Source organism: Doryrhamphus excisus, chromosome 1 (genome assembly GCF_030265055.1).
Source record: "Doryrhamphus excisus isolate RoL2022-K1 chromosome 1, RoL_Dexc_1.0, whole genome shotgun sequence".
Classification (NCBI taxonomy): Eukaryota; Metazoa; Chordata; class Actinopteri; order Syngnathiformes; family Syngnathidae; genus Doryrhamphus; species Doryrhamphus excisus.
The window spans coordinates 14315923-14341443 of NC_080466.1; the positions used below are offsets into that span (position 1 = coordinate 14315923).

At 48.5% G+C, this 25521-nt stretch overlaps 1 protein-coding gene across 11 annotated transcripts; it reads left to right on the forward strand.

Annotated features, from left to right (window-relative positions):
* Nucleotides 1–30: 30 nt before the first annotated feature.
* On the forward strand, nucleotides 31–24389 carry dchs2 (dachsous cadherin-related 2). 11 transcript variants are annotated; one of them, XM_058084754.1, is made up of 25 exons: nucleotides 31–173; nucleotides 858–1260; nucleotides 2726–4733; nucleotides 5559–5732; nucleotides 5850–6081; nucleotides 6463–6705; nucleotides 8244–9257; nucleotides 9334–9521; nucleotides 9739–9838; nucleotides 9903–10072; nucleotides 10489–11326; nucleotides 11652–11891; nucleotides 12874–13011; nucleotides 13338–13547; nucleotides 13703–14563; nucleotides 14677–14784; nucleotides 15093–15304; nucleotides 15428–15579; nucleotides 15884–16014; nucleotides 16083–16372; nucleotides 16465–16606; nucleotides 18148–21458; nucleotides 21545–21584; nucleotides 23637–23683; nucleotides 23796–24389. In XM_058084754.1, the coding sequence occupies exons 3-22, from the start codon at nucleotides 3003–3005 to the stop codon at nucleotides 20649–20651; spliced, it is 9678 nt and encodes a 3225-aa protein (XP_057940737.1). In that variant the 5' UTR covers nucleotides 31–173; nucleotides 858–1260; nucleotides 2726–3002; the 3' UTR covers nucleotides 20652–21458; nucleotides 21545–21584; nucleotides 23637–23683; nucleotides 23796–24389. The 11 variants fall into 11 exon arrangements, with proteins under 11 accessions (XP_057940737.1, XP_057940753.1, XP_057940762.1 ...); XM_058084770.1 differs by lacking the exon at nucleotides 23637–23683 and having other exon boundaries at nucleotides 18148–20837; nucleotides 21360–21458; XM_058084779.1 differs by lacking the exon at nucleotides 23637–23683 and having other exon boundaries at nucleotides 18148–20743; nucleotides 21360–21458.
* Nucleotides 24390–25521: the final 1132 nt, after the last annotated feature.

Sequence of the window (25521 nt, forward strand, 5' to 3'; positions counted from 1 at the left end):
ATCTTTTGGTCACAGCGTTCCTGTAGTGTTTACAACCGCTGCCCTTGATCTCCTCCCAGTAACAACCAGCATCCAGCGCCTCTTTCAGCTGGACCGGACTTCCTGTTCCGCTCACTGGGTCCATCAAGCACTCGCCTGGGGATTGAAGCAAACGCCTTTGAATGCCTCATTAGGTACACTCGCATGACTTTAACATAAAAATGCTGACTTTTGATATGTTATTACTGTAGTTGTACTGCAGTACTGCGTCATACTCGGAGCTGTTTCTGATATTCCCAGCCTCTCCAAGAATAAGGTCGTCAGGCTTGTTGCTAGCATATTGCTTACTAAAACATGTTTGTTGCAACAGTGCCCTCTGATGGTCACCCTGCGTGGACATTGTTTACGTTGTTTTGGGCAATTTAAAAAATTTTTCATGTCATTTCCCTTTTGTCAATTAAGACCATCTACTACGGGTTCCTTTCAACTGCTACTTTGGTGACCCTGACGAGATCTCAAGTAGCAGTTTCAAAATTTAGCCTAACACCTTCCGTACAAAGATTAGAACACTTACAGTTTTGATCTAACAAAAGTATGTTTATTATTGACCTTGTAGTTTGCACGGCGTCCCACCCACATATTGTAGTTCTCCTTCCCTCCATCAGAGGGAGCCACAGGCTGGCTGCTACAGTCTCTTAAAAAGACTTGAAAGATTTGAGGAAATGTATATTTGCTATATTTGTACTAGCTACAGTTAATCTGTAAAGCGTTTCCGCACCCGAGTCGTAGATGTGAAGCCTGGACAGCGCGTGGCAGAAGGCACGGCCTAGTTTCTTCTTAATGTGGTCTTTGGGGTTTTTGGCTTGGTCCTCCTCCAGTGTCAGCAGGTGGCCCACATTGAAAAGGATCTCGTCCCGCAGAGAGCGGACACACTCCTCAAAGTGCTCCCCGTCCTTATCTGCGTCTCTACAAGACCAAACCCAAGGTTTAGCCATTCCTTTTTATCCCGGTCTGGGATCTTCTCACCTGAAGTCGACCCACAGCAGGCCGGCCGTGATGAGCCCCAGCCATTCGCTGGCCTCCCAGTCCTGGGCCAGCATGACGGGGACCACGGCCACCCCCCTGCTGTCGGCGTAGTTCAGCTCCTTCTTGCAGCTGCGAGATGCCTGGTAGGCCGGCGTCATGAAGGGACAAATGACGGCCGCCTTCTCCACGGCCGCCGCCATCCTGAAGTGGAAGGACGACACAAGCCCCGGGCTACTAGGTCGGCCATCTTCTCAGGTATGTGAACGCTTCATCACCGGGACATATTTGGGATCCACCGGTTATGAGAAGTTACCACTTACGCGTCATTGATGTTACCCGTCACTCCTCCTTCCTGCACGTCCATCCACACTGACAGGCCGTCTTCTCTGAGGCGTTGGTAGATCTTGGCGACCACAGCCTGGTCATCCCACTGGTAGGAGAGCATAACATGACGGGAGGACATGGCTCATGAAGTTGGAAGCATCTGTTGGAGTTGCTTCACACAAACGTTTAAAGACTGCTTGGTAACCATTTGTTTTCCAAGCGGCTCAGGTTGCATCTCCGATGCTCGGCTGACCAAACGTCATTGTTACTAACATACAAAGAAAATACTCATCATTAAATATGATGGGTGACACCATCAGAGAGCTATTAATTATATATTTGAATTATTTAACATGCATTGCTTGTTTGCATGTTGTTTGCATTGCTATTCATGACAGACCAAGTAGTGCCTCTAGTTGCAGTTACATCTCTTTCCACCAGAGGGAGCCACAGGACCGCTTCTACTGGTGTTAAATCCTGGGGCATTTGCGGTCCACGAAAAGATAAACTCAAGAGTCTGGGGGGGAAACAGCTTTTCTGTGTTTTAAGAAAATCAATCATGTAAATACTACATTATAGCTAAATAATGTACTCATGGAACAAAAAGCCAACTCGTGTCACTTCACACACAAATAAGCTGGTACCGTTTAAAGTAGCAGCATATACTGTATGTACCAGTTGTAATAATCAAAATCAAATAATGCTAAGTAGGATTAACAAGGATTTGTTGAAGGGATGAAGGAGAATAAATGATCTCAAAAGCCTTTTCACAAGTTTTACCTTTGGTGACAGAAGCACAGGGCATCCAAGGCTGCATCAATCAATCAATCAATGGATGGGGGGGAGCCATTTTGATGTTTTACTTTTTTTTTTAAACCAATCCATTTCATTGTTTCCACTCAGTATTTCAGAAAAGTAAGACTTTTTTTAATTAAGAAAATATAAATATTTAGAAATATAAAATAGTTGCAAATGAATAAATAGTTAATTTTTTAAACTACTAATCATAAAACATAGAAATATCAAACAACCTTGTAATGTCGTCCAGTATAATGTACAATATATTTTTGAAACAAAAGTATATTTCCCCCCACAAAATGTGTAAATATAATAATATGAATTCAATAATAATAGTTATTTTTTTAAAACTACTAATCATTAAACAAACATTAAAAAAATAAATAAACTAGCCTTGTATTGCCATCTGGTATATTATATATGTATACACTTTTCAAAACACAGTTTATAAATAAAAATGTACTTACAAATACATAGAAGTTATATGGATTTATTATTTTAAAGGACTAATGATATAGAAATAGACATTGTGTATTTTATTTATTGTACATGCACAGAAGTGATATTTACAGTATGTCTCTTGTTCTTTGTGTCTTAGTGGATGTCCTCAGTGCACCGTGACGTCTGGCAGCGTAATCGCCCTCCTGCCGTCCTAATTACCAGACACACACACACACACAGATGGAGTGTGTCAGTGCTATGACACGTTAGCCAAAGCTCTGCTAGAAAGGCTGAAGAGCAGCTGTAGATGTGCCATGGAGATGAAGAAAGGTGCATGGAGGACAGGTGTGTCTGAAGAGGACGTCCTACCCGCCAGCAGGTAGCGTGATTTGATCTTTTTGCCACTGCAGCTTCCAAAAAACCAAAGTTGAGGAATGTACCGGCATAGCTTGGCCAGGCTGGTCTTGGCGCTGCTTTGCGCCCACTCCCTCGCCCACTCACTCACCCACCTGTTCAACCTGACGCTCTCCGTCAAAGAAGGCCTACCCGTTAAAACCATCGTCGGGGACCTGGCGGCAGGTCTGAGCGGTCCCAGCACCGGCTTCTTCATCTCGGAAAGCCGGGACTCGTACGTCTTCCGAGATCTGGAAATCGACCCGGACACCGGGATCATCTCCACGGCAGTGGTCCTGGACCGCGAGACCAGGGGACGGTACGACTTTGTGGCGGCCACCCTCACAGGGGAGATGATCAGAGTGAGGCTGGAGGTGGAGGATATCAACGATCATTCTCCGGCATTCCCCTCGGAGGAGGTGGACTTGGAAGTGTCGGAGCTGAGTCCACCCGGAAGCTGCTTTCACCTCGAAGGAGCTCGGGATCAGGATGAGGGTGACTTTGGTACCCAAGGGTACAGAATCCGAGAGGCTGAGATGGGGGGGACCTTCCAACTGGAGCAGCGAGGTGGTGCTACTGCAGACCATCTCGGTCTGGATTTGGTCCTCCTGAGCAAAGTTGACAGAGAAGCTCGGGATTTGTACTCCCTGACCATCGAGGCCTTCGATGGCGGCATCCCAGCCCGGACCGGGACACTTCGGGTCAACATCCTCGTCTCGGACGAGAACGACAACCCGCCTGTGTTTAACCAGACTGAGTATCGTGCATCTGTATCAGAAAATGCTCCGGTGGGATCGTCTGTGTGCCGGGTCCACGCCACCGACCTGGACCTTGGAGACAATGCCAGAATCACCTACGAGATCAACCGGCGGCAAAGTGACCCCAACCACTTCTTCTCTGTCGATCAAACCACCGGAGTGGTTCATCTCAGCAAAGCGCTGGATTTTGAAGAGCAAGGTTTCCACGAGCTGATGGTCACCGCCAGAGACAACGGCGCACAACCGGAGTCCAGCAGGACGTTTGTGGTGGTGAAGGTGCTAAACGTCAACGACCACAGCCCCTCCATCAGCGTCCTGTTCCTCAGCGAGACGGGCGAGGCTGTGGTGTCGGAGGATGCTGGAATAGGAGACTATGTTGCAAGGATTTCCGTGTCAGACCCGGACCTCCATGGAGAGAGGGTCTCTGTGGCCCTCCAGGGCGGCGATGGGAAGTTCACCTTGAAGCAGACTGATGACTTCCTGTTTGCTTTGTGTGTGGACGCAGAGCTGGACAGGGAAGACCGGGATCTTTACCAACTGAAAGTCCATGCCTCCGATCTAGGGAGCCCCCCTCTGAGCAGTGAGACGGTCCTTGTCATTAAGGTGTCTGACGCCAACGATTGCCCCCCTGTCTTCATGAAGGACATCTTCATTGTCCGCATCACAGAAGATGCTCCAAAGGGGACTTCCCTCATCAGGATGCAGGCTCAGGACAACGACCAAGGCGTCAACGCAGACGTCAACTACTCCATCCTCAAATCGGACCGGGACAGCCTGGTGAGCATCGACGCCTGGTCCGGTCTGGTCACCACAGCAGGACCCCTGGACAGGGAGATCCAGGCGGAGGTGTGGTTTCTGGTGGTGGCGGCGGACCAAGGGGAAGCGGCTCTGTCGTCCACCGCTACCGTCACCCTGCTCCTGGAGGATGTCAACGACAACGAGCCTGTATTCCCGCAGGGACTCTACAACATGAGCGTCCCCGAGCACAGTCCACCTGGAAGCTGCTTTTTACAAGTAAGGACTTGTTTTGCTTGACGGCGGCCATGTTTGTCAAATCAGTCCCCCGTACAAAATGTTGATGCGTTACAGCAAGATGGAGAGGAGAAATATGATCTCAGTACATTTGAAACACTTCTATGCTAGGACTACGTTATGCTAGCCATAGCATTTCAGTATGTGGAATCAAACTATGGAATGGATTGAGTAAGGAAATCAAACAATGCACAACGATGCGCCAATTCAAGAAAAATTCAATAAAATAAATAAAATTAAATAAAAAATAATGAAAATGAATCAAATAAAAATTTTTTATTAAAAATAAAAAAAATTATATCAGGAAAGCAGGAAGTGAACAAATGTAACAGTTAGTGATTGTAAAAGTACCAGATGGAGGGGTAGGATTTAATAAGCTTTGCTTCTTCCTACTCCTTTTGGACATGTGGAACTGGGAACTGATTATGGGATGCACTCAATTGGAATCTGATGCACGTTTAAATGAAATAAAACCATTACCATGTTCTGTAAAGCATAAGATGCTGGTGTTGTAGTCTTCAGCATTGGCTGATCCAGATATCGATCTGATCTGTTATCAGCACGAATCATGCACGTGGTAACATAAGAGATTTTAGGTGGGTTTTTTTTGCTGTTATCAAACTATTATGGGATGTCAACATCAGATCAGGACACGGTCCCAAATGCTGACGCGATGCGGGACTGCATAAAGGGAAGATTTAATAAAATACCCTTTTCTTTCTGTGTTGCTCCACAGTTGTTGCTGCATTTCCTCCAAGGGTCAAACAGGACATGTGCTCGTTTCAACCCGTACGTCCTTTTTCGTAGGTTGTGGCCGAAGACGCAGACAGTCCAGAGTTCGGTACGCTGGTCTACTCTCTGTCTGACCAGAACCAGCTCTTCCACATTGACCCGCACACTGGAGATCTGTGTGTCTCCCAGGACATCGACAGAGACGTTGGACAGACATCCCATGACATCCTGGTCACAGCTGAGGACCCGGTATTAAATTCACTTGATGGCTTTTGTAACTATTTTTGTATATCAGAGCCTTCGAGAGGCTTTCTAAGACTTTGTTTGTCTGTTATTGTGATCACTTTTGAACATTCTCTTGTTCAGGGAGGCCTGAGCGCACAAACCTACGTGCATGTGGACGTGGAAGACCTCAACGACAACACTCCGGTGTTCAACCCCAAGGAGTACACCACCAGCATCAGCAGCCACGCTCAGCCCGACACCGAAATCCTCAACGTCATTGCCACCGACACCGACTCGGGGCGCTTCGGCACCGTCACTTACGCCGTCCTGCCTGGTGACCTGTCCGCCTTGTTTGCCGTCCATCCCCACGCGGGTAAGCACGCAAACCGGATTGAAGCGGACATTTGTTGTGAGTGTCGGAATTGCCGGATAAACAAAAGACTTAGTGCGCATTAAGTCCAGATCATTTGATTGTTAAGGTCAGGGTGCTGCACAGCAGGAAGTGGCGCAGACGCATCAACATATGGCGCAGGGCGCTCGACTTAGAGCCAACACACATCTTAGCAGCGCAACACATGGATTCACATTAGCAATGGATCCCTGCAATCCTGCATGGTGGAAGTATGAAAGCCCTAGACACAAATCTGCCTCCTGGTGGCTGAGGGTGGCATAGCAACAACCTGATGGACACTTGGTGATGATGCAATATACTAACATCATGAAACAGGCATCAACTTCTCCTCCTCTTACATAGGCATGCTTTACCTGACGTCCCCTCTCACCCACCTGGGGGGTGCCAGCGTCAAGCTCGCCATCACGGCGCAGGACGGAGGCGGCTTGAACTCGCCCCGACCGGCGGAGGTGACCGTTCACATTTTATCCAGCGCTCAGGCTCCGCCCGTGTTCCAGAGATCACGCTACAACTTCAGCGTGCCCGAGGACGCCCCCCCGGGCACCATCGTGGGGACTGTGCGGGCCACCGGTCCCACGGGTAATGGTAATGGTTTAATTTCATTTAAACATGCATCAGATTCCAATTGAGTGCATCCCATAATCAGTTCCCATTTCCACATGTCCAAAAGGAGTAGGAAGAAGCAAAGCTTATTAAATCCTACCCCTCCATCTGGTACTTTTACAATAAGTAACTGTTACATTTGTTCACTTCCTGTTTTCCATAATACAGTTTAAGGTTTTTTTTTTATTTTTAATGCAACTCGTACCGAAGTAGGAGGTGATATGACCATCCAATGACATAATGGGTACCATAGTAACTGTCAGGGTAAGCTTGGCTCCTGTGGAAAGAGCAGCATAGACCACCACGATGTCTCCCACCCACCCAAGCGATGTCTCGTCCAGACATGAAGAGCTGCACTTTAATCTTTAATCCTCTTTCAGGATGTCAACACATGATAGACGATAGATAGACAGGAAATGTCCCAACTCAACTTTTATGATGGCTGAAAGATGATTAATATGTTAGAACACAAACACGATACAGAAGAAGCCTGCCACTCTCTTTGTTTGAGTATTAAATATTGTCCTCGGAATGCTTTAGGCTGGCCTTGAAGCTGCGCCGCCGTAGACGAGTCACTTGAGGTGTAATTAATGAATGAGTGAATGAAGAGATTAAAGCCTCAATCAGAAACAGCAGCATGTGGCCACTTTGGCGGCTAATGCGCCGGTAAGCTAGTGTCTAAGCCTATAAGGGCTTGATGGCGTTGCACCAGGCCAGTTGCAGTTCACCAACCTGGCAACCTGAAACACAAGTTAGTGCACATTTCTTATGATTTACATTGTATGTGAATGGACATACAGAGACCTCGGCCATCTCTGTGTGGAGTTTGCATGTTCTCCCCGTGCATGTGGGTTTTCTCCGGGTACTCCGGTTTCCTCCCACATTCCAAAAACATGCTAAGTTAATTGGCCACTCCAAATTGTCCATAGGTATGAATGTGAGTGTGAATGGTTGTTTGTCTATATGTGCCCAGGGATTGGCTGGCCACCATTCCTGGGTGGACCCCGCCTCTCGTCCGAAGACAGCTGGGATAGGCTCCAGCACCGCCCACGACCCTCGTGATATTAAACGGTAGAGAACGAACGAACGAGCGAATGAATGAATGAGTGGACATACAGAGGTTTCTCTTTATACTTTACATTATGTCTACATACTATTGACTTGTGAATAGATAGACCGATGTGTGTGTGAATGGATGGACAGATGTTAACATTAGGCATGGTTATGTGAATACATGGACAGATTGAGTGTGTATAAATGGAGAGACAAATTTACATGACATGCTTATATGAACGGACAGACAAATCTTTACGTTACTAGATTAACAGATTACAGGCATTTCAATGAATGGACAAACTTTGTTATGTAATTGGAAAGACAAATGTCCACCTTACGTGTGCACATTTTTTGGGCAGACAGGTGTTTAGGTGAATGGACACACAATTGTGTGAATGGATAGACAGATTACATGAATGGACAAACAGAGGATTTTCCACTCAGTTCGTTCTTTGTTTTCTCAGCAGCCTCTGTCGAGTCGGTATCCTACAGAATCTCCTCTGGCGACCCTCAGGGTTTGTTTGGCATCCACGCCACGTCGGGCCAGATCATCAGCATCAAAGCTCTGGACCACGAGTCGCTGCCCTGCGCTCTGCTCTTCCTTCAGGCCTACACTGACTCCTCCCCCATTTACAGCACCACCCAAGTCAACATCACCGTCACGGATGTCAACGACGTGGCCCCCGTCTTCCTGAAGCCGAGGGACGCCATCACGGTGTCCCAAAACACGCCCCCGGGGACGGTGCTGTTCATCGCTCACATTCACGACTATGACAGTGGCGCCAATGGGAGGGTGTCATACCGCCTCCAAGGTCGGAGCTCCAGTGGCGCCTTTGTGGTTGATCCCAACCTGGGAACCCTCACCTTGAACCAAAGTCTACAGGGGGATCCTCGGCAAAAGTACGACCTGGACATCGTGGCCGAGGATCAAGGAGATCCTCCTCTGAGCTCCACGCTGACGCTCACCGTTAACGTCGACCGCACCGCTTCCTCAGATAGCCTCGCCTTCGAGACGCTGGTCTACCAGGTGGAGATAGGCGAGGGCTACCGCCAGGACTCCAGGGTCATCCAGGTCAGGGCGCACCCGAGCCGAGGCCCCTCCCATTTGGCCGTCACTTACTCCTTGGCGGAACATGAGGCATTCCATCCTGCTCCCTTCCGGATCCATCCCAAGACTGGTTGGTTGTATCTCTCGGACAATCTGGACTACGAGACGGAATCTAAATATAGTTTTGGAGTGTTAGCCACCGCGATGGACATGAACGCCACGGCCACGGTCAACGTTCTGGTTCTGGATATCAACGACAACACTCCGCAATTCAGCAGGGATGTGTACTACTTCACGCTATCAGAGGGACCGACCCCCCGAGGCCTGGTGGGACAAGTCAAGGCCACGGATAAGGACTCTGGGAAAAACGCCCAGCTGTCCCACATCCTGCTATCGGATGGCAAGTTTTTCCGCATCAACGATAAAACAGGTACAATCACCCTGACGTTCATTTTATTTGTTTAAAGCGCACGCCCAACTTCCTCTTCCTGTGCCCCGCCCACTAGGTGAGATCATCACCTGGGTGGCGTTGGATCGGGAGCAGCACAACCAGCACACCCTCAAAGTGATGGTTACGGACCAGGGAAGTCCTCGTCTCAACGCCACCGCCACCGTCCACATCCTGGTCACGGACATTAATGACAACGCACCGCAGTTTATGCACCTTCCTGCTAGCAAGGAGCGCAATGTTCAGGTAGACCTTTTTGTCCAGACAATGTTCAGAATAAACCACGATTTCTAGTAAGGTTGGATACCTAAAACTGTACCCGTACAGGCACTGACCCAGTTTCTTCAGTACTTTCGAGTACCGACTCATGTTAAAGAGACTCATGTTCAGGAACCATGGTCCGGTTCCTGAACACCAGTCTCCGCGGACTGATTTCTAGATTTCTAGTCTCCTTTATTTTCAGATATTGGCTGGTGTACCGTCGGGATCGTTGGTGACAACCATCTTTGCTAAAGACTCCGATGCGGGAGAAAACGGGACTGTGTCTTTTACGCTGATTACCCGTACGTCATTTCAATCATGGATTGAATCGATAGCGTACACATTATGTACTTTTCCTTTTTTTAGTTGGCGTCCAAGGTCAACGTTTGGGACATTTCGTGATTGACAGTAAAAGCGGCGACATCAGGACAACGTCACTTTTCCAGCGCAACATGGAAGCGGCTTACACCCTGAAAGTGACTGCTCGTGACGGCGGGAGATCACCGCTAGAGGCCGTTGCACTCGTCCATGTTCAGGTGCACTCTGTAGTATTAATTTACAGCATTTTCCATGTTTATTCTTTGACAAAATATGATGAGATATGTTATGAAGAACCACGTGGAACTAAGATATAATGGAGTTAAGATTACATAAATATGATAAATGATATTGGAATTGTCTCTACTAGTCAGGATGTGAAAAGCAATGCTATAAGATTCTGTTACCAGCGAACCACGCCATTTAATGCACAAGTTGAGCAGCAGAGGGAGACATTGCTACTCATTTGTTGTTCATTATGCTTCATTTTCGTTTTTGCTTTCTTCCTCCTATTTTTAATAAATTGCTATAACTGTGCAACAAGCAGCACCTATTATATTATATTATATACATATATAATACATATTTAATTTCATATTTTGATTTGTAGATAATACTTATATGTCTGTTTCAGGTCTATGGAGACCAGGCCCAGTTTGGACATTCCGAGTCACCAGTCGTGAGATGTCTCTCGGTGAGAGAAGACACGCCGCCGGCCACCGTCATCGGCTCAGCCAGCATCTGGCGTGAAGGGAAATTCCACTATTCCATCACAGAAGGAGACGGGAGCGTCCACTTTGGCATTGACAGCGAGTCAGGGGACATCTACGTCCGCCAGCCTCTGGACTACGAGACAGTTGTGCAGTTCACGTTCACGGTTCTTGCCGAGGACGAGTACGGGACGGGGAACGTGACGGTACAGATGTTTGTGACGGTGGACGACGTGAACGACCACCCCCCCTGGTTCCCGGATGAGCTGGTGACATTTGCTTTAAGAGAAGACGCCGCTATCGGTTCGCCGGCGTTTGCCTTTCATGCACGGGACGCCGACGGGACATACGCTAACAGTGCCCTCCGCTACTCCTTAACCTTTCACCCAGGCCTCAGGTGGGGGTCTTATGGCTTCCCCTTTCAATTGAACCCCCACACCGGGATCTTAACCGTGGCGGCGCTGTTGGACCGCGAGATGACCCCCGCCTACGCCTTCACGGTGACTGCCAGCAACCAATCCGAGAGTCAGGATGAGCGGAGACTTACATCAGTGACAGCTCGGGTTTTTCTGCTGGACGTCAATGACGAGCGGCCCGCGTTTGTGTCGCCGGAGGCGGTCCAGGTGATGGAGGACGCGGCGGTCGGGAGTCGCGTGCATCATTTTGTGGCCACGGACGGAGACGAATGGGACAACGGACTTGTCTCCTTCGTCATCCTGGCTGGGAATACTGAGGGCTTATTCTCTCTGGAGGAGGACACTGGTAGGTGCAATTAGCAGACGTCAACAACAGCCTTTTATTGCAGGTTGAAATGATTTTACAACAGACACAATAATAACTAAGACTGTCAATCCACTCCAATATTTAATATCATGATTAATCACATTTTCTCCATAATTAACTAATTTTTAATCCCAATAAAGGGTAGATGGAAAGAAGGTTTCATCTATCATCCTCTTCAAGCACAAGTTCTTGGCGTACTATTTAGTCACTGATTAATTAATTAATTAATTCACTGAATATTGGGCAAGAAAGCTATGAATTCGAAAAGCTGTCTTCCTGTGATCCTGTCCTCATCCTCACGCAGGCCTCCTGCGGCTCTCGGCACCGTTGGACTTTGAGACGGAGCGTTTCCACCGGCTGACGGTGGGGGCCCTGGACCGCGGCCGGCCTGCGCTCTCATCCACCCAGACACTGACGGTGGACGTGGTGGACGTCAACGACCAAACGCCCGTCTTCAGTAGGGACGTCTACGCCGCCAGCGTGTCGGAGAACAGGGAGCCTGGAGAAGCGGTGGTCAGGGTGTCCGCCACTGACCAGGATTCAGGTGGGTTTTAGGGGGTGGACTCACCAGTGACTCAAACGGGACTCAAACGAATCCTGTGTCCTTTGATCAAGAGCTTCACCTCCGAAGCGCTACATCGTGAAAAATGAAATTCTTATTCCCATAATATTTTTACATAACTTCCATAATATTTTCACTTTATTTACTTCTTGGAATACGACTTTTTCTCCTAATAATTTGACTTCATTCTCGTAAAATTACAGCTTTTTTCCATTTCCTCTTTTTTTCAGTTTTCCAAGTATTTAAGCTTTCTTTTTGTACATTTTCATCTCGTAGTTATGACTTTATTCTCAGAATATAGAATATATTTTTGTCATTTCCAGCTAAACAGACGCACAAAAAATTTCACTTCCACCCCAATTTTGCATGCTTAAAATCCCAAATTTCTACCCGAGAAAAAACTTTGTTTTAAATGAGTTTTTCAATATGCTGTATCATGATTATGATAGTGTGATATTATTTTATTTCTGATATTATATTATTCTGATATTCTTATTGTTTTATTATTATTATTATATGCCAAGCCTCCCCCACCCCGGTGGGTGCCCCTACACGTCCAACCCAGACCGTACATCGTTCCTGACCTCAGATCGCACGCATCTGCCGTGTTTATTTTAGCACGCCGAGCGCAAATCTCGTTTATTTCGTCTCCCGCCGCTGACAGTGCGTCTCTGTTTTGGTGGAGGGGTGGGGGTCTGATACAGGAGGGGTTCTAACATTCTTGAGGGTGAGAAGTGTCCAAGAACAGCAAGCTGGTGGCTCCTCAGGGAGATCTCAAAGGTCTCATGATGATTTCTATAATCCGAGCCACCTGTGCCAATAAGCTGGCTGTTTTCCTCCCGGGGTGGGGGGGGCAGATCATGCCCCATGATCATGATTGGATCCTACATTGTGCTTCACCATCATACCAGGCGGCATTTGTGATACCTTGCTCATGATTTGCTTTATGATGTTCTGATCCCAGAGGAGAACGCCGTGGTGTGGTACAGTCTCCTGCCTGGACCGGGCTACGAGTTCTTCAGCATCAATCCGTACAGCGGACTCATCAGCACCTCCTCCTTCCTGGACAGAGAGCAGCAGCAGCAGCAGTTCACTCTCAGAGGTGGGACCCCCTCCCACCGTCACCCGCCCCCTTCTCGACTCTGCATTGGAAGCGTTCAGCAGGGATAAAGTGCTTTCAGATGTTCTATCAGAATATTAGTCCAGTCAGCGGCACGGCCAACAATTCCACCTGATAATGAAATAATAACAGGAAAGGCCAAATCACCCTGAGGTGCGCCACAATCAAGTTAGGCTTTCCACCGGAGAGAAATTCTTACATACGAGGAGAAGAAGTGAAGGCAAAGATGAAATGTCTCCAAAAGTAAAGGAGGTTCAGCTGCTCATAGAATGTTTTTAAACATATTTGTTTTTGATTCCCATCCTCAGTCCAGGCTCGGGACAGCAGCCCCCGGCCCCTATCGGGTACCGCCACGGTGCACTGCTCCGTGCTGGATGACAACGACAACCCCCCGGATTTCACACAGTCCTCCTTCCAGATCAGCTTGCCGGAAAACCTGCCCCCCGGGGTGGTTCACACTGCTCAGGCCTTCGACCCGGACCAAGGAGAGAACGGCACCATTCACTACTCCATACAAGGTCAGACCGGCAGGAAATGGCAGTCCTGTTTGGGTTCGCTTTCTGGCTTGGGGTTGACAGGAAGAGGGAACCATGACGAGGCGGGGTCAGCAACCCTAAGGGACACCTTAACACCGCGTCTTTTGATAACGTTGTCGCTATTGTTTGGTGTGCAGGCGATGACTACAGAGGTGTCTTCGCTATCGACAGCCGCTCGGGCGTGGTCAGGACCATGCAGGTCCTGGACCGTGAGGACAAGCAGAACTACACGCTGACCATAAAGGCCCATGATGGTGGCAGCAGCCCTCTCAGCTCCACCACGCAGCTCCAGCTGGTTCTCCTGGACCACAACGATAACACCCCCACCTTCACCCGCAGGAGCTACCACGCCTCCATCCGCGAGGATCTCCCAGCCGGGGTCCAGGTCCTGAGCGTCACCGCCCTGGACCCCGACGAGGCGTCCAACGGGGATGTTGCCTACTCGCTAGCAGAGGACAGCAGCCGGGGCGCCTTCTCCGTCGAAGCGTCCACGGGCGTAATCCGGACCACGCGGGCGCTGGACCGAGAGAGGGGGGCCTTGTTCAGCCTGAGGGTGATGGCGACAGACGGCTGCACCCGAGGACCACTCAGCTCCTTTGCGTCAGTCACCGTGCAAATGGAGGACGTCAACGACAACGCGCCCGTTTGTGAGCGGAATCCCATCAACGCTTTCATCTCCAGCGGGACACTTCCAAACCATGTCATCACCACGGTGACGGCCAAGGACACGGACCACGGGGCGAATGGGACCATCAGGTTCTCCCTCTCAGATGATGAGAACCTCTTCGACATCAACAGCGAGTCAGGAGAAATTTCACTCAGACGACGGGTGAGGGCGGGTTTGTCCGTCAGGAAGCTTCAGGTACAGGTGTCAGACAGAGGACTTCCTGCTTTGACCTCCAGCTGCTTGGTCTTTGTCCGACTGAAAGGACAACCTGAGGGTCTGCAGTTCACACACGAGGTGTACAACGCTACTATCCAGGAGAACAGCAGGGCGGGTCAGTCGGACCGCTGTCCTTTAATTAATTGTCTTGTTTATTGTAGTTAATTGGTCCTGATTGTCTTGGTGAACTTCTGCAAAGTTGTATTCCTTTTAAATCCTTTGTTTCAGGCACGTGGATCACAACAGTCGATGCCAGCGACCCGACCAGCAGCAGACAAGGAATATCGTACGCCATAGTCAGCGGCGATGGCGTCTTTTCCATCGACCGCCACACAGGTAGCAAACATACAGTGTTAGCCTTAGCGTCCCTCACAGATGGCTTCCTTATGCAGCGTTTGCTTTGAACTATGCTAATTTCACATTTAATCAGCCGTTTTATTTTCCACAAAAACATCTTTGCCAGAAAATATCTGCTCCGTTTTTGCCAAGAGGCTCAAATTATCTGCTTCATCTCGCTGCGTGTACTGTACACAAAATTGTTTCCATAAGAGGGCCTGCCAGGCCTACTCCATCATGCTCCAAAAAGCAGATACTCTTGTTTTTATTTAGTCAACGTTCCAAGGGTCATTTTCTGAATGTGGTAGGTGAGGTCCGAGTGCAGAAGGACCAAGTGCTGGACTTTGAGCACAGCCCTCAAATGGAGCTGGTGGTCCTGGCGGACGACGGGGTTCAGACGGCTCACTGCAAGGTGGTCGTCAGTCTACAGGACTCCAACGACAACGCCCCTCTGTTTGAACAGGGCGCCTACAGAGCCGCTGTGTGGGAGGGGCAAGCGCGCAACACCTACATCATGCAGGTAGGGATCTCTGGCGGCCTCGTGTTTCTGTAGCCTGGTCGTTATGGTTGCTTCAGGTAGATCTCGTCTTGTTGATTAGCAACGCTTCGACTAAAATTAACCTCTTTCCTGAACCCGGTGCAGGTGTTTGCCTCCGATGCCGACAGCGGGATAAACGGAGAGGTAGAATTTTCAATCGTGTCTGGGGACCATAATGACGCTTTCATCTTGGACTCCGTTCGTGGGATACTGGCTACCGACGCGCTGCTGGACCGGGAGATCACGCCATGCTACGAGTACGCTAACACCTTGCGGCGCGTTGTTCCCAATCCTCCAGTGGTGGGCGTGACCAACAGAATAGATGCCATAATCAACCCGATGTCGTCACTTCCGGACATGAGGCTGAAATGACGGCAAACGTTAGCAACATTAGCATAGCTTATGTAAGCTGAAGTACTAACATTACATTTTAACAGTAGCACCATGCTAGGTTTGCCTTAGCTGCCTTACATCCCTCATGTCTGCAGAGCGGCCGGCATCATTTAACGACATGTAGCGAAGCCTGTCCAACAAAGTCTACTGGTTGTCCTCACACTGCAGGCTGGTGGTCCAGGCCACAGACAGAGGAAGTCCTCCGCTCAGCAGTAGCACCACCATCAGGGTCCAAGTGGTGGACATCAATGACAACAACCCCGCCATCCCCCCCATGGAACCTGCGCTGGTGGCCGAGAGTAAGCTAGGACCTCAAAGCCAAAAAGCCTCTCACTGTCGATCCTTCACGTCTTCTGCTGTGCTCCAGATCTTCCCGCAGGTTCTGTGGTCACCCGGGTGACGGCCAACGACGTGGACCTGAACTCCACCATCGTCTACAGCTTCTCCCACAGCACCTACACCCACGGCCCCTTCGCCGTGGACCCCTACACCGGCACCGTCACCCTGACTCAAGCCCTGGACTTTGAGGCGGACAACACTGAGTACAACCTGACCGTCTGGGCGTCCGACTCCCTCCACCAGACATCCGCAGAGGTCCGAGTTCAAGTGCTGGACGTCAACGACCATGCACCTGTCTTCGCACAGATGTCATACCAGGTAGGGGACACAGTAGATGATTCGGTATCATGTATATATATATACGTACTATATCATATTTTTGGGTTTTTTTGCTTATATCTTCGTTCAAGGTGGACTTGTCTGAACTGGTTCCAGAGGACTCCTTTGTGGTGAATGTGTCAGCCACCGACAGAGACTCGGGACTCAACGGCAAAGTGGCCTACAGGCTGCTCTCGTCTCCTTTACAAGGCTTTTACATCAACGCAGATACCGGTAAGAAAAACCCCTCCAAACAGGAAATGGCGCTTCCCTAAATGCCTTCAATTAAGATTCAGATGACTGATGTCTGACCTCTCCCATTGATTGATTAATGAAAGATGTCCCTAAAGACTAGGTCAAAAAAAAGAGAAGGCCGTAGGGGCCCGTATGACCACTTGTGACCTGGGCTTTCTATTGTGTATAGTACTCAAGTACCTAAAGTTAAAATGTCACCCAAAAATCAACAAAAAGAAACCCAATATGGCACTTCCTGTGTAGTACCGCGGGCCCCTCAGTTGAGAAACAATAAATAGCAGCAGTGGAAAAAGTGCCAGGCATTATTAATCAAGCCAAGCTGGAGTGTCATTGAAGCGGAATCCTAATAAATTCATAACAAATACTGTATGTTCCCGCCACTCAGGTCAGGCTCGTTGCTAACAGTACACATGGCAGTCATTATGACAATAAGAGCAACGGTGTGTTACTAACTCATACAGTGTATCATATGCACATTGTTTCGACTCAAAACGACTCCTTATTTTGGCAGCTCTACTCACTCTTGATGCTTTTCCACTGGCAAAAGCAGATACTACCAGGTACTACTTTTAGAACCTGAGCAGGAAGTCTTCCAAGATGATCAATCAATCAATCAAACTTTATTTGTAGAGCGCTTTTCATACATAGAATGTAAAGTGATTTACATGTTAAAAAAGTAAGACAACAACAAGACACATACACACACATAAGTTTGAGGAACCAGTTCAGGAAGCGCTGCCATCTGCGCTGGGGGCTGCCCACGGGCCAGGCCATGATGCCGCAACTCAGGGGCCCAACACACTAAGAGGCAGGCAGGCGACCCACAGCGCTACAGTGGGGCACCGTCACAGAGTTCCCAGCCACCCCAGTCGGTAAGCCCCAGGAGAAAAGACACCCCAGCCCCCAACCGAGAACAGCCCCCGGCGCAGAGAGCCCCCACTGAGGAAACACTGAATATATGGGATAAAAAAATATAAAAAAACATAAAAAAATAAGAATATAGAAAGTGTATATATAGAAATAATGACATAAAAAGTAAAATATATAAGAACATAAATAAAATGACATTAAAAACAATATTTAAAAATATAAAGTCCTCACTTTCCTCTTGAAAAATGGCGTTTCCTGAACTGAGAAGTAAATACGGGAGGCGCTCCTTGTCCTCCGTTGTAGCTAGCGTGTCTCGTTCTGACAGATTGTGGCATTGTTTCTGCCCGCCCCCCCCAGCCGAAGCGCCATTGAGTACTTACAGTTACGTAACTGTTGTAATGTGCATGCCAGGCCAGTAGATGGAGACGTCACTTTGTATAGAAACACTACACACCCCACTTGCGTTCAGAGGAATACTTCTATTAGTTATTAGATTAGTTAATTACATTCATATGTATTTATATATAGACATAAGACCCTACTTGGAATGGGAATATCGTTCGTTCGGAAATCTATTGATGGTGTGGAATTGATGTGTTCAATGGTCGCCTCGTCCAGCTGATGACCTTGCTGTGTTTTCCGTCTCTCAGGATCCATTTTCACCAGCAAGCCAATGGAGTCCAACAGCAACCACGTGCATCTTCTCGTTGAAGCCCGAGACAGCGGAGACCCAGTACGCTCCACCATCACCTCCATCGATGTGCTCATCGTGGACGCCAATGACCACGCCCCTCTATTCCATCAGGACGTCTACACCATCAGCGTCTCGGAGGACACGCCCACCGGTGCCACGCTTCTGACGCTCTTTGCCTCAGACCAAGATTGTAGCCCTGAGAATACGTACTTGGACTATGCCATCACAAAGGGAAACACAGGGAAGCCATTTTGTCTCCAAGTCAAAGCAACGCAAACGGAGAATCAGATGAAAAATGTTGGCAAACTGGTTCTGTGCGGTTCGTTAGACCACGAGACCACAGAGAGTTACTTTCTCACGGTGAGCGTGTCCGACCGTGGAACGCCAGCGCTGAACAGCTCCGCCATCGTCAGGGTGACCGTCACAGACTCCAACGACAACGCCCCGGTCTTTTCCAGCACCGAGTACCACGCACGGGTCAGTGAAAGCAGCCCCATGGGCGCCAGCGTTGTCCAGGTCCGCGCCCAAGATCCGGATTTGGGAATCAACGGTTTTCTGCGTTACGACATCGTCTCAGGGGACAGCAGAGGACGCCTCAGGCTGGACACTCGGTCTGGGCTTTTGGTGGTCAACAGCTCGCTGGACTACGAGGAAGACTCCGAGTACACACTCACGATCCGGGCGTGTGACGGCGGGGAATCATCCGAAGATCGCAAAGTGGCTTTTACCGTGGTTTTTATCACGGTTCTGGACGAGAACGACAACAGTCCCTACTTCCTGTTCTCCACTTTGAACTGCTCTGTGCTGGAAAACCTGCCCGTGTTTACGCACGTATGTTCAGTCCACGCTGTCGACAACGACCTTGGCCCCTACGGGCGGCTTACTTACTCCATCCTGTCTTCCTGCTTCACTGACTTTGGAGACAGGAAGGAGGCGTTCGCCATCGATCCCCACACGGGCCACGTTCATACCAGGCAGACTTTTGATTATGAACACGAGCGCGAGTACTGCTTTGTGGCGGAAGCCAGGGACAAAGGCGACAAGGCGGCTACGGTGCGAGTGCACATCTCCATCAAGGGCGTGGACGAGTTCAGTCCCGTTTTCACCCAGAAGCAGTACCGCTTCCCTTTCCCAAAAGACGCCAAGACCAGAGAAACGGTTGGCTTTGTGATGGCCACGGACCATGATGGAGGAGTGGACGGGGTGGTGGAGTACTCCCTCGTGAACCCACCGCCGTTCTTTTCCATTAACAAAACAATCGGTGCTATCTATGTGTCAGGAAATGTAGTCCGCAGGTGGGGCGTCCACAGAGGTGACGATGAGCTGGAACTGCTGGTTTTGGCCGGTAGTCCCCGACTCGGCTCCAGGACTACTTCCTGTCAGGTTTTTGTCAACATCTCCACCTCGGCTGAGGTGCTTGTCGGGGTTCCTCTTGATGGACATGTGCTCAGTCTGAGTGTCTCACTGGCCATATTCCTGCTCTTCCTCGTCATCTTCGTCACCTTGGTTCTCAGATCCAAAATAAAAAAGTCAGCTTCCGTGACATCAAACACGAAGCGCAGCTCGTTTGGACGATCGGACTGCGCCATCTCTCTGCAGGGGATGAAACCCAGCATCTTGGTGAGCAAGTGTGGCGCGGCAAACCGCTACACCCCGTCAAACTCAAGCGGCCGTGGATCGGCGGAAGGAGAGACGGCTGAAGACCAGGAGATCAAGTGGATCAACGAGTACCCCTCAGAGAACCCGGACTCGGCCTTACCTGGGGACACCATGTCCTGCCAGTCTGTTGGTGTAGATCCACAACATATTTTATCAGTGACTTTTGTCTCAGGGGGGGCCAGCACTGAAGGCCTCCACCACTTTCAAGAGGAGGGAGGAAGTGAGGGACTACTTCCTGCAACAATAAGGGGGCGGGATCTGGAGGGAATAAGGGAGAATGTTGTTCTTTCTGAGGCTCTTGCATCTTCAGAGTCCCTGTCCTCACTTTTGCATCCGGATGAGCGTCTGGAAGGGGGCTACACTTGGGACTACCTGCTGGACTGGGAGCCACGCTTCCAGAATCTGGCCTCCGTCTTCACGGACTTAGGGATGCTCCTGGATGAGGATCTTCAAGGTGGCCGCGAGGACTTGGCAACGGACATCCACGGTCCCATGCACCCGCCGCCGCTCATAACGTCCGTGGCTCAGCCCGGCATCAGGACCGTACCGCCGCGAAAACCACATTGTGTGCCGAGCTTAGGGAGGCGGCCCTCCTACCCCAGATATGCTTACTCCCCGTTGGCGAGGAACACGGGACTCACCCCGACGGCCATGACTCCCACGTTCTCCCCTTCGCTGTCGTCACTCACAATCAGGACGCCCACCGTCTCGCCGGTGGTCTCGGACACCGGGGTCGGGGGTATCAGACTTGACTCGGGGCCACTGACTGCAAGTCTCCTGGAGGCAGAAATACAAGTATAAGCAAAGGCTTGGACTGTGATCCCCGGACCAAGGGTACCCGCCCAGACCCCGGATACCGGCGCCTCACCTTGGAAAGGATCACAGACAATCAGGTGCCTCGTGGGTGGGGTTCTACTCATGGAGCCTAGACTGAAGAGTCAAACGGGTCCCCACCACCCCTGGGGCCTGGGCGGTTGTCATCATACTGTATGTAGTACTGTAGCTAAAACAACAATTTTACAACGTTTCTTGTTCTTGACTTTTAATCAGCATTCCTTCGTGTTCTGTTCAACTTATCTTGGTGTCATTCCTCGGCCTTGATATACGCCTCTCTTAAAAGGATGGCAATAAAACAAATCATATTTGACGTCCAATATACGTTTGAAATAACGCGTAGCAGATGTACTGTAGTACATCATGGAGTACACAGCATTTCATCATAGTGCACAAAATGAAACACGTTATGTGCTTGCTTTTTGCCCTTTTTTATCTGTGCTAGGATTATTATATTATGATTATTAATCGAATGATTTAGGCGATGTTGATCATGCCGTGGCGTGTGCCGACTACCGACGTTATGACGTGTTTTATGGCACATGAAGATTTCTTCATCAGAAACAAATTGTGTTAAGCCGCATGCTGTAAGTGGAAGCTGTTTTTCCAAGTCTGCGCTCTAATGGAAGCATGATGGGATGCTGGAGGTTCCAAAGCAAATGTGCTCCTCCTCAGGGAACGCCAGGAAGGATCCGGAGGTCTCCATCAGATGTTTCCAGCAGAGATAATAAACAGTGCGGCGCTGACCCTTGCCATGCGTGCCATCACCCAGAGGTGCCTTTTTCTGCTTTCTATGATTTATTGACTCAGCTCCGTCAGCTTCTCCGCTCTTCACTCCTCCATGCCATTTGTGATTGCAGCAGCTCCCAGGACCATGGAGGAGATCTCTCAGCGGATCAGGTGAGCTGGCTAAACAAGCTTCCCCAGCACAGCGAGTTAAAAAGCACCACTTCTGAAAAATCAACACCTGGAGTGTAAGTGCTTCCAATCCAAAGAAAAAATACATTAAGACGCTTAATCCACAAAGTTCACGGCCCCTTTGTGCCCTGAAAGCTTTTTATCTGCTGTCTGACATTTGCTGACACAATACTGTACAGGCGTAGTCAAAGATCCTCTACGACAGGAGCGCAGGGGGCGCCGTGTAAGGGGGGAGGCAGCTAAGTGCCCCCGCACTGACAGGGGCCTCACAAAATAAAACAGCAGTGGTGACAACAGATTTTTGTTTCCATGGGCAGCACCCCTGCAGGAGCGCTGCGTTGTTTTTAAGGAGTTATTCAGAGATCATCTACTCGACAGGAGTAATCTGCTGCAAAAAGTCATGTCAAAGATCTTCTAAATGACAGGAGCGATATGATGTTTTTAAGAATGTGGTCAAAGATCCTCTATAAGAAAGGAGCACTTGGCTGTTTTTGAAGGACCTCCTGCAAAAAGTCAATTCAAAGATCCTCTACATGACATGTTTTGCCATTTATAAGGACTTACTGCAAAAATGCTAGTAACAACAGGAGTAATCAGGTGTTTTTAATAATGTCGTCAAAGATCATTTAGTCTATGACAGAAGCAATTTGCTGTTTTTAAGGACCGACCGCAAAAACAGTAATCAAAGATCCCATATATACAACAGGAGGGCTTTGCTGTTGTTGATAACCTGGGGCAAAAACACTCATGACAGGAGTGCGCTGATATTAAGAATGCCATCAAAGATTGTCTATCTGACAGGAGCACTCTGCTGTTTTTAGGGACCTGCTTCAAAAATGTCCTCTATATGACAGGAGTGCTTTGCTGTTTTTGAAGACTTATAATGATAGGTCAAAGATTGTCTGAATGACAGGAGTGAGCTTTAGTTTTTAAGAATGTATCCAAAGATCCTCTATATGACAGAAGCAATTGGCTGTTTTTAAGGACCGACCGCAAAAACAGTAATCAAAGATCCAATATATATGGCAGGAGGGCTTTGCTGTTGTTGATGACCTGGGGGCAAAAACACTCCTAATGACGGGAGTGAGCTGATATTAAGAATGCCATCAAAGATTGTCTATATGACAGGAGCAAAATGCTTCAAAAATGTTAGCTAACTAAATGTCCTCTATATGACAGGAGTGCTTTGCTGTTTTTGAAGACTTATAATAATAAGTCAAAGATTGTCTGAATGACAGGAATGAGCTGGAGTTTTTAAGAATGTATCCAAAGATCCTCTATATGACAGAAGATCAAAGATCCTGTAGATAGAACTGGATATGACAGGAGCGCCTGGCTATTTTTGAGGACTTACTGCTAAAACCCAAGTCAAAGATCGTCTGTGTGACAGGAGGGCTTTGCTGTTTTTGATGGCCCACTGGTCAAACAGCAGTCAAAGATCTTCTATACGACAGGAGGACAAGCACAGTGAGGCATTGTCGTGCGTGTGTGGTCTCCACGTGTCGGTGGTGCTCGATGCTCGCGGCTGGTAGAGCTAGCGAGTCTTGCTGGAAGAGGACGTTGCAGCCATGAATGAAATCCAGCTGTGTTGCTCTTCTCCTGCCTCTTATTTCTCCTCGTGTACGTTTGTGCTGCTGGCGAGTGAACTCGCCTCCAAACAAGACGGCCTTTGTGGTTTCTGGACAACATCAAGCATCACATCAGCCCGTAGTCGTCTTGTTCCCGTTAGCAAGACTTGTTGGATGCGTCCAACCTGGTAGGAGGGCTTTGGGCAAGATGTACTGCTTATGTACTAGCTCATGGCGCTAAATGTACATTTTAGCACAACCTTCCCAGTGGGATATTTCCAACTTCCCAGAAGTCCCACTTAGGATTTTTTTTTCCCGTTTCCAAAAAAAGGAGAATGTTGGACGTTTGCGTAATCCCTCCTGATGGACGCCCAAGCAAACAAGCAGCACGCAAAGCACGCATGACCTCCTTGGTGGAGGTAATTAATGGCAGAGCTCCTTACCTTCTGCCTCCAATGCTTTTCAGATGTTAGTCCAGCAACGGAGGGGCTGCTCCTGATGGAATAAAAACCAGTAAGAGGCTAGCTTGCTAGCATGTGTTGTGAACTCATCCAAATACCAAAGACGTACTTCAATGTTTTTATAAACCCAACAACATATTTGTGCTTCTTTTTTTGTGCTACAGGCAAAAAGAGGTGATGATGCAACTCTCCACTCATACATGAACACTTCATAACACTTTTGAAAACGGCCACAAGGTGGCGGAAGAGCTCGGCAGGGATCATCTGGAGGGAAGAATCACATGACAGGAAGGAGGGAGTGGTGCTGCATGCACACTGTAGTTCACTTCCAAATGTGAAATAGTAAATAGTGTTATTTGTAAATAAATAATTATTTTCATGTAAAACAACTCAATTTTGAGTTGTTTGTGATGGATAGTCTTTTAGATATTTGAGCAAACAATATTTGTGTCCAGGTGAAAGGTACGGTATGCTTGAAAATTTCTAGTTGGGAGCTGATATTTTCCTGAAACTTACCTATATTCTACTGCTGATGACTAAAGAACGGAAAAATGTAGTAACAAACTTTTTTCCCCCGCAAAAAAGACAGGAGTCTAATCTAAAAAGTCGAATCTAGTCGAAAAAGCCAACAAGAAAACGGCCAGCATGAAATGATTTATTATTTTTGATTTATTTTGATTTTCTTGTAGTTGTTTACATGTACAAGCACAAAATACATCAACCTAAGGCAAATATTTGCATACATTTGCTGTCTTTTAGATTATATACATTGTAATCAATCAAATAAAAAGATAAAAATTTGATTTTTTTATTGCGCCTTAAAAAAAAAAAAAAAACATTGTCATTGGTATCGAACCCCTTTGGGTTTTATTTTCGATGGCGTCTGATTGATGTTTTCTTGCAGTTTGAACTCCAAAAGGGTTACTGTAATATTATGGTAGAAACTTAAGCCGGCGCCCTCCAAACCGCCGCCCCCCGTAGCCAAGGCCGGTGGGGGGGGAAGGTGTGTTGTAGCCGGGGGGTGTGAAAGAAAGCTTTGGAGCCATCGAGAAGCCCCCAGCGTCACATTTGGCTCCAATCAAATGGGCCCTGTGATAAAAAACAGATGGTCAAATATGGCAGCGGCGTAAAACATGTTTTAGCTCTTTTCTTTACGCCGCTTGTGTTTTTTTTAGCTTGCATGGCTGACATGTTCAATGCCCCTGACCTTTCACCTGCGTGTAATAGGAGGCCTAATAGATTAGTCTGTGACTGTCACTTTAAGAGTGTCGCTGACGACATGCCGGGGCCACCTTTGAACCCTTCTGGAAAGCCTTGGGGGGGGACAGGAGGGCAGGTGCTCACTATTTGGGACCCAGTGATGGATGGGTCTGGCCGGGGTGCCCGCCCGGCTCACCGCAGCGTTAGATGGATGTCCCGACCTTAGGGTTCATGACGAGGTGCTGCCTGAAGGCGTCCGCTCCCAAAAGCAGTCCATCCATTTTGGACGACAACTTTAGGGTCAAGTTGTTCCAACCTTAGCCCAGAAACCCCCGCCCATGTCCGCCCTCCTGTGTGTCCCCGAGTCACGAAGACAAAAAATTGAATTCTCTGTCTCCAAAAAGACTAAAATGTTGTTGATGTTCATAAAAATGCATCCACAACATCCATCTGAGACCTGGTCCTTTTCGGTGTCGAAACCGTTTTTAGAGGTCTCAAGATCTCGCCAGATTGAAATGTGGCAACTTCTCATTCAGAAGACAGCACCAGGCCTGGGACCGTAACAGATTAATTCATTCATCGTACAGTAAAGAAAAATTAACTTGTATCTGTTGTCCTCGCCTCATAGAACAACGGCGTGATACAGTCTGTGGGTCTCTGTGGGTGGCGGCGAGGCCGCTAGCATACACA

Coding starts and splice junctions, on each gene's coding strand:
- dchs2 (XM_058084730.1), top strand. CDS start 3,003: ATGTACCGGCATAGCTTGGCCAGGCTGGTCTTGGCGCTGCTTTGCGCC. Junction 13,012..13,337: donor GCAGCAGTTCACTCTCAGAG/GTGGGACCCCCT, acceptor TCCCATCCTCAG/TCCAGGCTCGGGACAGCAGC. Junction 15,305..15,427: donor GCAACACCTACATCATGCAG/GTAGGGATCTCT, acceptor AACCCGGTGCAG/GTGTTTGCCTCCGATGCCGA.